We start from the raw sequence: 13,214 nt of genomic DNA on the forward strand, positions 1-13,214 counted from the left end.
ACAGACACTGATTAGAGAGTATATATCACGTATACATAGTGATATTGATGTATATGTCTCTTAGTTGCCATGTGATAAGTGGTATTTTATTAGTGTGGAAAGTAAAAACTAGCTTTTTAAAAGAATATAGAATATTAACATCTCTAGAAATCTCAATAAAAATAAATCTGCGTTAACCCCTAATTTGTTCATACTTAGGAAAATGATGGTAACAGCTACAAAAGAGAGCCTTCTCATTTCAGAATTTTTTTTTAGTGGTCATATAACATTTCAAGGATATTTTCTCCAGGTATATTAATGAAGAGGAAAGGGGATATATTTTGCTGAAACTTTGGCTTGTGGACTTGAACAGTTTGATGTTTTATGTCACTTAGATATGAGAATACCTATCAAATTCTTGCAGGTATTGATATGCCACATTTATATAGGTGATGTAATTATACATTTCCAACTAGGACTTTAATGGCAATTTTAGATAAAATACTGAAGGAATAAATGTTATAGAGAGGTAAAATTTATTTTAATCTAAAGCTGTGTGTTAATGCACACTGAACTAGTTAATGTTACTTTAGTACTGGCTATTTGTTTTCAGTGGTGTGATTATGTTTAAAAATAATTTGAATGCACCATCTGTATTGATTAGGAAAAATGGAATTTAATACAATGTCCCATTACCTATAAGAATATTACAGACGTTTGGCTTACTGGATGCTTTTACCTCCGTAATCATCTAATTATCTAGCCATTCCCCAGTGCTGATGAGCACTGTGTGCCAGGTATGCACTGGAGATACAGAAAAGAGGAAGCTCTGCTCTCACCCTTAGTGTTAGTTTGTTAGTTTTGTGTGAGTAAACAGTGGGTTTAATTAATCTTTCCTGCAGCATCACATATTAATTTTTAAGAACATATTGATTTGACATTAGCTCTTAAGGAGGTCTTTCTGAACCTAGGCTTTAGTTTTGAGAGGTTTAATGTGTTTCTATAATTTTCTAAAGAAAGTAGAATTGATTATAGCAAATTTCTTCAGAGACATCAGGTATTGTTAGACTATTATCAGGGGAACATGTTTGCAGCTATGTTTTACATTACAACTGGACTTATTTTATAGTCTTTATTCTAAGTGAAGCTGTTCTGTGAAACTTCAGTTTAATCTGCCTCGAGATGTGATAAATGCATGGAAGCTGAGCAGTAGTACAGAAGTGAGAATATAGTCAAACTTCATGACAGGAGCTTTAGAATCAGGATTGATAGCTTGCTTTCTCTATATAAAATCGTCCACAAACATACTTCCTTCGAGTTTCTCATGTTGTTATGTATTTGTTTTATGCCATTTTGAAGAGCTTTCTTGTTATAACTACTCTTATGGAGTTGCTATCTGTTATTAAGTGAGCCATAAACCCTTCTTTTGTGTAGGTAAAATTTAATCTTTTCTAGCTTTTGTGTTAATGCAGTTACATCACATAACTTGCTAATAACTAGTGTACTGGTTTTAGCATCCACATAGGCACAAATCATAGTTCTCTTATACATTATAGTATATCATTTACTTTGAGTTATATAAGCCTTAGTTTCTTCATTTATAAACTGATGCATTTTTGGTTATTATCATTTACAATTTACTTTTTGATAGTTGAAATGGTTTAGAAAGATAATTTCTACCTACTAATAGTCAAATATTAAAATTGTTATATGTATGAATTTAGTTGATGTTTTTCATGCTAAATACATTTGCTATTTGAGTAATGCTAGTTTGTAGGACATAATTTGATTTTCTTTAAAAGATGATGGTATAGTACAATACATGTACATAGATACCTTACTTGCCCATTGCTATGTTAACACCATTAAGCCTTAGTACTTAGTATCTAGGATTTTTTCATCATTTACTTTACATGGGCCCATTAGTAGGAACATCACTTTTATTATCACAGTTTGATATTAGAGCAGGATCTAAAATCACTTGTTCATTTTGTGTAGGCTGACTGTAGCTACCAGAGACAATTGGCACTCTTGAGTTGGTATCAGACCAGCAATAGGTGTTGGGCTCTTGAAGCTCATTAGAAGTCCCCTAAGGAGTTCAATATTAAGTGTGCTATTTGTCACCTGTGTGCTGAGAAACATCTATCATTCATGAATAAAGGTTCTAGACATTAGCCATTGTGTGTGTGTGTGTGTGTGTGTGTGTGTGTGTGTGTGTGTGTGTGTGTGTGTGTGTAAAACAGGACAGGAAAGGGCCATGGATTTTTAAGAAAGGCAAAGGCTGAGGTGGTGCATTGGTGGGTTAGGTGGGAGGAAAGGGAAGGGGGGGGGGCTATAATTTCCTTATTTTTATTTCCATAAATCAGGTGTCTCAGGATAGCAAATTTATAATTATGATTTGGTTTTTAGGGTAACTTTTTACAGTATTTACCCTCACAGTGCTGCTCTTTGCTAACTGTGTCAGGTTGGGTGCTATACAGATCATAAACCAAAATGTGATTACATTGACAGACTTATTTGGAGAAAATGGATAAAGGCTTGAGGAATGTGGTTCTGCGTAGGGAGGGCCTGGCCATAGGTTTATAGAGAGTAGTTGAATTACAGTTACTTTTAAAAGGTGTCTTTATTTTGGCAGAGATGGCTACATTCTTGTTCCATGGTTGTGTTTAGTCACTGGCTAGGAGCAGCCCCAGGGATATATTGCCTGGTGTGACTGCCCAATGGATTAAAAGGTGCAGCAGCTGGAGTTTAGAAGTCAGCTGCGCTGTCCACAGCAGGTTCTATTAGAGAGAGAGAGAGATCTAAAGAGAACAGCTCTGTGACTACCACAGTTAACAACTGTAATGACAAGCACACATGTATTATTTAATCTTATCACCAGCTCTGTGAAGTATCATTCATGAGCAAACAAAGAGATTGAACCATTAAGTAACTTGTCTTAGGTCACTTTGCTAGCAGGTAATAGACCTACAATTTTAACTTGGAAAGGAATTGAGTCACAGATAGGCACTCAGATTCCTATACTATGCTGACTATATACGAATACTAAAAGTTGTGCTCAATTTCCTTCTATAATTTAAGTAAATTCTTTTCACAATGTTCTATGAATCTAGAAATGTCTAATTACCTTTGCATTACTAGTTTCTAAAAATGGATTTGTTTTCATTAAGGGATATATGTTCAGAACTTGTGGGTTTACTCTTGAATTTTGATACATGTCTTCACTTGCCAGTAAGTACATTCTGCTAGATCTGCCCATTCCCCTTCTTCCCGGTATATTGAAATTGTACTACAGATCTGCATCTACAGTAAGCAAGTCTCTGAGGATGAAGAAAGAAACTGTACATTCACACAGGACTTTCTTTTCCAGAGCTAAAATTGACATTTTATAAATAATTTCCGTGTTGCAAACTTGAGACCAAGAAATCACAGCAATTCAGTGATATGCATTTGGCATGACTCAGTTTTAGTTCTTAGTGCTTTTCATTGGAAATGGCATAAAAAGTAAGATATCTTTGAATTTTTTATGCTGTGGGCTTACAAGAGATGGAAAATGTTTTTATCTTATAGACGCATGACAGTGCATAGCAGCAGAAGTAACGAAATGGTCACAAACCCCCACAGTATTCCCTAGGTCACATTCATTCTTAATTTTTAAAGAATCTAGAAACAAACTAAGCAGTTGATAACCAGCCATTTCCAGGCAGCAGTGTTTGCTGTGGCTCTCATTTCATAGTGGTTGAGAGATGGAGTCTGTATGCCATTGGGTTTACTACATGCTTTTAAGTGTGGAACTTAGCTGTTAACAGCCTTTTCTTTTCTTTTTCTTTTTTAACTATTTAGCATTGCTTTTGGTCTTAATCTTTTCCTTCCTTCCTTCCTTCCTTCCTTCCTTCCTTCCTTCCTTCCTTCCTTCCTTCCTTCCTTCCTCCCTCCCTCCCTCCCTCCCTCCCTCCCTCCCTTCCTCCCTCCCTTCTATTTTTTGTTCTTAGTAACTTATAGGTATTAGGGTGACCTATATAGTTATAAAAGATTCTAAACAGTTACATCTTTCTACCCTTTTGAGCTCAAGAAAATGTGTCATAAATGTTTTACCATCAGTTCTTCCTTTTNTTTTTTTTTTTTTTTTTTTTTTGAAACACTTACATTGACTTCAATGTAAGTACAGTTGGCAATGCCTCTAGAAGCCACCATGAGAGGAGGAGGAAAATAACAGTAACCTCTGCTGGAAGTATATATGTAATAAAATACCTTTCCATTAAATTATATTGAATGTTGCTTTAACAAAAAAGCTTCATTTGAATGTAAAAACCAGGGTTGCAGGTTGATGCTTTAGAAATGTAGTCTGCTCAATTGACCTAGAGAAACATGGAATAAAAAGTAGCATATTGAATGAGCTCATACATATACTCATAGAAGAAGTCAAGACTATGGACTAAACTGAATTTGAAAATAATTACAGCTTAAATCCTAAGCCAGATTCATCATTAAACAGAAATGATAGGTCCTTGACCCTTGGGTGTGCTTGGAATAAACATGGAACTCAGTATTGTTTTCAAAACTATTTTGATTTTGTAAGCTGAGACAGATGTACAAGAAAGATGCAGTTTTTATTTTGTATTGGCAGCTTCCAAATATTTAGTATCTATTTCCAAGAGTTGCAATTAGTAAAGCAACCATGGTACTGAAGTCTGCACATCCCACAGCTAATTATATTTGCAAGGTCAGAGTGAATACATATTTTCAGAAAAATAAAGGGTTATATAAATATGTGTCTTCTACTTGGCTGTTATATCACAGTTTGTTGATCTGGAGTATAATGTGTACAATTCACAAATTTGTCTGATAACAGAAAGTGGTGTGTGATTGTGTTTATTTTACTAACCAGTATATTCACAGCAATCACTTCCAAATATCTCTCCAGTAAAGATGTGTTAATTACAAAACAGACAAGGTCTTCTATTATATTAAAGCTACTAACAAGAAGACAGCAGGAATCACACATGTAAATAGCATCATCAACCCCTATTTTAGTCCTCTGTTTTGATCTGTGAGTTGCGCATAGACCAAAGGTGCTATTAAAGACTGAGTGTATGAAATAGGCAGCATTATATGAACAAAATTTATTCAACAAGAAAACAGACCTTTAACATGAATTTAACAAGCCTGAGAAATTATAAACTATCATATGCTGCAGATTCATGCAGTGATAATAAACAAAAAAAGGAAAGTAAGAGGTTTCCCTAAGCTAGCCAAACTGCTAATGGTTTTGTTATAAGCTGTCTACTGTTGCGCTGACCTCTGAAAAGTCTCAAGGCACTTGTACCAGAAAAAATTAACTGGTCAGGCTGGTAAATAGAGATCCAGTGAGTTTTAGGGCTTTGATATAGACAGGAATTTTTTATTTTTCTTCCTTCAGTGTGGAGGTTATTGTTGCTATGAGGAGGTGATTTTGATGTAGTCTTTCTTTTTTTCTTTTTTCTTTGGGTTAAGTTTTGAGCTTCACAAGACAAACTGGTTTCTTGTATACATATTTCAAAGTAAGCCGTTAAAAAATGCAGAGTGCTTTAAGAATGCGCTATTGTTTCTTCTTCCCCCTCCAGTGCCTTAATTCTTGGAGGTTCTTTGTTTAGTATGTTTCATTTTGATTTATGTTCCTAACAATGAGTGACCACTTGCTGTCATTCTGTTGCATCATTCTGTAAATACACAAACATGGAGAAACGCCCTGAGCTTAAACACACCTCCAAGTTCTCACTAGGGCTTTTTCTTGAATCTTACTGTGGCATAATTAACACCTTCTTCACCCATTGCTCATTAGTGTACTGGACATTAATGAGTCTATTTTGATAGGTTGTCCTAAAGGAAAAATCCACTTATTCTCACAGCAGAGAAAGCAATTATAAAATTGTACAGAAATTAACATGTAGAATATATTGCCATATTTACTTTTTATTGCATGTTAAATCTAATTTTGGTCTGCAGGTTTTTGAACATGTTAGTTTCCTTAAGACAGTTGCTATAGTGATAGAAGAAAATTCCTTTAATTTTAGTGTAATCATTTCTATTGCTGCTCAGGAACTATCAATCTGAGCAAGTCATTTCATCTGGGTCATAATTTACTAGTTGAACAACATATTAAATTCTTAAAGCTTTGTTGTAAGCTACTCTTTTTCTTTTTTTCTTTTTCTTTTTTTTAAATTCCAGGGTTAAAAAAAATAGGTCATGGTATCCACTTAACTGTGACCCAATTGGCATTTTCATCTTCTTTTATGATGCTTACACTATTCTATAGAAATGACAAATTTTTTCATGAAAATTGCTGTGTAATGTTTTAGTCTGAAGATAGTTGGCATAAAAATGTATATAAGCATTTCATTGGGATCTAATATGAAATTTTCATAATTTACAATTTTTTTTCCTGGAAATGATTTTTACTGAACTCCAAGGATGGAATCATAAAGGAGTTGACAAAAACAATGATATGCTGTTCTATATTTACAGTTAGTAGTTAATAGCAATTGTTTGGGGTTCTGATTAAACACTTGGCTTTGGAGCAAAAGAAATTTTGGAAAAAGTTCAGGCCACAGAATTAAAAGCAACATCAAAACTTGAATGTTATTATCTTTAGGACAACAGGAGTGTACAGAGACCTTAGACTATCTTGTACTGCTTTGGTGTAATTTTGTTTGCTATAACTATTACCTTTCAACTCTTCAAAGAGTGTAAATAGCACTTCTTTGAGGCAGGGTCTCACATGTTATCTCTGGCTGGCCTCAGACTCACAGATCTATCTACCTGTGTCTTCCTCCTTAGGCACGCTGGGATTAAAGGTATGAATGCTGGGATTGTAGGCATGCACCACTAGGCTGGGCTCAAAAGCCCTTAAGACAGACTTTTAGACTTGATTATATATATAATAACATATATATATATATATATATATATATATATATATATATATATATATAAGTTAGCTTAACTTGAAAATAATAGCTTTTAATATTTTAGTATATTAGCACAACAGTTGTATAACTGAAAACAAATCCCGATAACAGTATTTTTGAAAACACTGATAGTCTTAGTTGTTTAATACTTTGAAGGCGAATCAAGAAGTGCTGTATTGTTGTTTCAAGATTGTCTTGGAGTGGTGGTCTGTCTTAGTATCACATGGTCTTACCTGAAGTGTCTCATTTTTAAAGCTTTATGTCAGCAATAAGATAGTGGAAAATACCTGATTCTTATTAGTCTCTTTATATGAAAGAGCTAAATAACATGATATGGGTTATGAAGGAATTTGAATCTTTAATAGAGAAAAAGAATTTTTTTCTATGAACTTGTAACCTATTGTTTCTGACTGAGAGCATGAGTGACCTTGGTTTTCTTATATTGTATCCCCTATCCTTGACAGTGGCTTGGATATTTAAAGCCATCAGACAAGGTATAAAGTATTTCAGAGTCAGAAGAAGCAAAGAGTATCTGACTAGTAGAGAATACATGGGCAAGTGACGTGCTGGCTGCAATTTTGTTGTCATTTCAAGTACAGTGATGGCGTAACTGATGTGACAGGACTGGGTCTTAGATGTAGTCCCTTAGCTTGTGCTCACTTTCAGTTTTAGTTTCCCCACCATTCATTTTGACTAGGAAAACTTTAGGTAACAAATAAACACAGCAGTGAAGGTTATTTGCTGTATGCTTAGTAATGACATATTTTTAATAATAAAGATGCTAAGTTAATATTTTGCTGCTTCATGAAAATCACAATAATTGGTGTCACCTTACATTACAAGGTAGAGGGTGGTATACTGATGGCACTATCAGCAGGAGGCTCTTTTTATTAATATTATAATTAAATGATTTTCTGGAAATAGGCCAGAAACAGATGCAAGTTGATCTTGCCTTGTCCACTGTTGCTTGGCACCATCACTTGTTTTATAAAGGAACTGACTTGACACCTTGTTTTACAGGTTGTTATTGATGCCTTCAGACTGATCAATGCTAATATGATGGTCTTAGGACACGAACCAAGACAAACGACTTCAAATCTGGGCCACTTAAACAAGCCATCTATCCAGGTAATGATGATATTTGATAATGTGTTAAAAGTCTATTTTGTTATTTAAATGTGCTGTCATCATTTTAAGATCTAACTCTGAATTATTTTAATTTTCTTAAAAGCAGTCTTTTTTTTTTTTTTTCTTATTGTTTTAAAAGAAAACACCAGCTCCTTTTTGAGGCTGTAGGTTTGAACCAAGCCTGTGCAACAGAACAAAACTCGTATGTGTGTATGTATGAATAATGTATATATCAAGAAAAGATGGAAATACTACTGCAGAAAGTTACATTAGCCTCATATGAGATAATTTTTAGTAGAGGTTTAAATTTTTTATCATGGGAGTATAAGAGAACTTCTCTTGATCGTATCTTCTGTGTAGTTAGCATCTGTGAGGATCAATAAAAGTTTCAGGTGGGAGCAGTTAGCTAACCTAGATTGGATTCTTAACAGTCTTCAGATCAATAAAAAGTAAGGCGGAAAAAGCAGTGTATTTTAAGAGGATAGAAGAAACAGCTCTTAGGTAGTATTAAATTCTTTCTACCTTTTTTGTTTTATCCCCACCTTTGGTTAAAATTCTCTAAAACACATATAAACATTATTTTTGAAGTGTTTATATTTTGTTTATCTAGTGATATCAACCACTGTTACTGTGGTTCTTTGGTATTCAGACACCTAATACCCCTTTGAGTGATAGTGTTTTCTTTGTTCCATTCACGTGCCTCATTGTTTCAATACAATTCTTTATTGTCTGTAGGAAATTATGTTAAATGTGTTTTTAAGTGCACAGTCTGTGTGTCTGGGTAGGTAATTATTTCTCTAAAGATTAATTAATAGGACAAAAATACCATGTTTGATTAAATGGGACACTCAAGACAAAGACATTATAGTAGCTACTGCTATTCCCCTTCTGAAACGTTGTTTTGCCTTAAGGTCTTTGTCTTTGGGGAATTGTGGCATTAACAGTTCACCATGGTCCAGCCTTGATAACTTTGTAATTTTAGGCAGTTTTGCTGTTAGCATTCATTCTAGTTCTTTATCATAGTGAAATGTTTGTCTTAAAGAAATGAAGTATGTTGCTTTTGAAATAATTTTTTTTTAATAAGGTAGGGCGAAACTATGGAGAATAATGAGTATGAAATAAGCTACCAGAGATTTTGATTGGGCACAGACAAGCCCATACTTGCATGTTCCAAGAGAATATATTATTGGGTCTGTTTAGCCCGTGATAATGACCTTTCTCATACACCCCCATAGCATCATCCTGCTTCATTATTTTCTACAAAAGGTTAAATAGCATCTCACAATCTAGAATCATTGTGATTACTACTACATGGTATATTTCTGCCAGAAGTTTTTACTAATTGCAAGTCAGCAGCCACCTGTTGCATATTTCCTTTTTTAAATTAAAACACTGCCTTTTAACTTAAGACAAAATCGATATTGAAATCTGTTTCTTCTGCACTAATCCACTTGGTAGTGTTTAAGCCTACCTTCTATCTTTAATTAAAAATGGACCCTTTGAAAGCGCTTTTCAGCCTAAGTTAAATGACTTTTATACAAAAACTAAGGTGGCGTTGTTTTTCCTATTATTTTAAGTTTGTCTTGTCTCCCAATTAGAATCTGTAAATATATTTATTTCATAGTTTCTGTAGTGCTCATTGGAATGACATCTATCAGGGTTCTTTACAATTTTAAGACAATTTCAACACTAAAGTTCACAAATGGGATCAAGCCAAAAAGAGACACACCTTAAAACACTTCAGTGTTGTACAACAGGCTAGATAGCAAGTCCATAATAGAATTTGAAGGTATGTATGTCAATTTTTTAAGTTGTTGATTAGAAACCTTTCAGAAATACCATGCCTTTTATTTTGAAGGAAAGTCGGTTGGTGTTGAAGAGGGAACTTGTTCCCAAGACAATATAGAAGTAAGTGGTAGAAATCTGACCACAGGCATTAGCATACATTCTGGAAATCATTGGTGATTTTCTAGCACTGCTTTTTCTGTTATACTTAATGACACATGAGAATGTTATGATCACATTGTAAACTATTTAACAGTCACAGGAAAGTTAAAATGGAATATATAAGTACATGTTTTAGAACTTGTACTTACATATTTAATCCAACACATTGGATTTGATTATCTCTAGGTAGCACAATAATGGGACTTTCCCCCCTTGTTTTCTTTATCCATATTGGCACATGCCTATAATCCCACTTCTAGGACAGCCAGGGCTATACAGAGAAACTGTATCTCAAAACAATCAAACAAACAAACACCCAAACCAAAAACTTTGCAGTAAAACAGAATACTTAAAATATAGTATTTTATGTGATTTTTTTAATGCATTTCATGTGAGTCTTTTGCCTGCGTGTGTGTGTGTGTGTGTGTGTGTGTGTGTGTGTGTGTGTGTGTGTGTGTGTTTGATACCCGTGGTAGTTGGAAGCAGGAATCAGATTCCTTAGAACTAGCGTTTTGGATGGTTGCAAGCCTGCAGGCAAGTGCTAGGAGTTGAGCCAGGTCCTCTACAAAAGCAACAAGTTCTTTTAACCTCCGAGTCACTTCTCCAGCCCAAGAAAATACTATTTCTCTGTGCTCATGGCAATATTGAAGTAGTTAACAATAAGTTCTATTTTCACTCTTAGAGAAACTACTATTTTAAATATAATTCCTAAAACAGTGCTACTTGCTTCTAGTATAATACACAAAACTATATTATTTTGTACCTGGAACATTTGACCATCAGTGTTTAGGAATGGCAGTATTTATTTTAGTGATTAATTTTTTTTAAGGACTCCAGTAAAAACTTGTTGGTTTTTTGATATTTCAACTCCTTAAAAGTCACAATTAATTTTGAAGTTGTTATCCTGTGTACATTTAGTACATTGGTACTCAATACATGTACAGGCTTTGAATTTCCCAAATGTAGCCCTGAGCATGCTTGCATTGCGCAACAGAGTTAAAAGCATTTGAAAACATTATTTTCAATAATTATAAGATGCCCAGAAGCTGGAAAGGACCCATATGTACCTCAACAGAGGAATGGATACAGAAAGTGTGGTACATTTACACAATGGAGTACGACTTAGCTATTAAAAAAAATTATGAAATTCTTAGGCAAATGGATGTATCTGGAGGATATCATCCTGAGTGAGGTAACCCAATCACAAAAGAAGTCACTTGATATGCATTCACTGATAAGTGGATATTAGCCCAGAAACATAGAATATCCAAGATACAATCTCTAAAACAAAAGAAAATCAAGAGTAAGGAAAACCAACACATGAATACTTCATTCCTCCCTAAAATAGGGAATAAAATGCCCATGAAAGAAGTGGCAGAGACAAAGTTTGGAGCTAAGAAGATAAGATGCAGAGTTGTAAAACAGCAGCAGTGAGACAGTCATAGGCATGTTCTAGCTGAACCCAGAAAACTGAGCTGTTTAAATTACTCTTGACATGTGCAATACCTGGTAGACCTTTTCATTCTTTTATATTGTAGTTGGAAATTCTATACAATTTTGGCGTGATTCATGTTGCCTGTGTGATACTTTGGCTTGTTTTGAGACAGAGACTCACTGTGTCCAGGTTGACCTCCACGTAGTCCAGGCTGGCCTCAAACCCAGAATTCTGCTTTAACCTCCTAAGTGCTGGGATTACAAATATGTGCTATAATGCCCAGCAAACTGTCTTATAACACCCCTGATAAATCCGCAGCAGATAATGTGCAGAGATTTAACCACACATAGACTGGACCTATACCCATGCTTTTCAACCTTGGGGTCTCTATCCCTTTGGGGGTCAAATGATCCTTTCACTGAGGTCACCTAAGACCATCGGGGGGGGGGGATTTCTGTTACGATTCAAAACAGTAGTAAAATTAGTTATGAATCAGCAACAGAAATAATTTTATGGTTGTGGGAGGGGGATCACCACAACATGAGGAACTGTATTAAAGGGTCATAGGAAGGTTGAAAACCACTGATGTGTGAAGTCCTCCCATGGGAGGTCAGAAAGCTTCTGGTCAGTTTGTGTCAGTAGGTGAGTAAGTAAAGTTGTAAGACTGACTACTGTTTTATCACGTACTTCCTAATCTTTCATGGTGCTTGTGTTAAGTTTTATTACATTTATCAGAGTAATATAACTGAAAACCAAATAGTGCCACCAAACACTAGGTTGTTTATTTCATTGGTACTTGTGATTACTGTTTGAAATGAAGGCCTGTCTGTGGATTCAGTGACTGACCCCTGGCTTTATTGGGTGTAACCATTGTTAGTTTTTCCACCATGCAGTCTTTAGAACAGTTAGTGTATTGCACAAAGATTGTGGTTACAACCAATTTTCACTCACCAGCCAGGCTGTGTCTGCTTTAAGAAATGTTCAGACTTACCTAAATCTCCAACCAGAAGACACACCCCCTAATGAGTGCAAGCGTAAATTCAGGTTTAGGGAATCCGTGAACAGTTCCATTTTCTGATTGCTATGGTACAGCATTTTTATTCAGTAAGAGCTGATTTACTTCATCTGGTAATTTTTGAAATAGATAAGGATTTAATAGATTCTCTTAGTGACTAAATTTCATACACCATCCATTTGAAATCAACTTTGTATTTCTACATGAGATCACTTGCTTTCTATTGGCTTTATAGGTTACATTTATAGAACATATTAGTAATGTGACAACTGATTATCTTAGGAAATACCAAGTGATTTGTTATTTAATTTTTATATTTCAAATGTCCTTTGTTCTTCCTCTGTCATGTGTACATAAAGCGAGCCTACTAGATGGTTGTGTTGAGTGCGTGGGGTATAAAGCGCAAGCCAGGCAGTCGCTGGGCATTCATTCACCTCTCCACCTTTTCTTAGCAGTGTTAGGACTTAGACTGTAAAACCAGAGTTAGAAAGTGGTGGCTATTTGGTTAGCTCTATCTTTATTTCCCGAACCAAAGCATTTTGTGTTTTTTTGTTTTTTACATTTGTTTAAAAAAATATCTAAGTTATAATTCTATGCCTTTGTGTCTTAGGAAGCTAGAAGTGGATATATATATATATATATATATCTCATAATACCATTGTGAACTTAAGTTGTTAGTGTTAGATACTTAAGCAGTATATAACATAATTACTTTTCCTTTCACTTTTTTTTTATTTTAATAAAAATAATTATTTATTTAAAA

The 13,214-nt window shown here is 34.6% G+C and overlaps 1 protein-coding gene across 1 annotated transcript in view; it reads left to right on the top strand.

Annotated features, from left to right (window-relative positions):
- Nucleotides 1-13,214, top strand: part of Psmd14 (proteasome 26S subunit, non-ATPase 14) — a 92,720-nt gene that overhangs the window by 61,211 nt on the left and 18,295 nt on the right. The window contains exon 8 of the mRNA XM_021192869.1: nt 7,947-8,054. Within this exon, the coding sequence (XP_021048528.1) occupies nt 7,947-8,054 (108 nt within the window). The remainder of the gene's footprint in view (nt 1-7,946; nt 8,055-13,214) is intronic.

This window comes from Mus pahari, chromosome 3, assembly GCF_900095145.1.
Source record: "Mus pahari chromosome 3, PAHARI_EIJ_v1.1, whole genome shotgun sequence".
Lineage (NCBI taxonomy): Eukaryota > Metazoa > Chordata > Mammalia > Rodentia > Muridae > Mus > Mus pahari.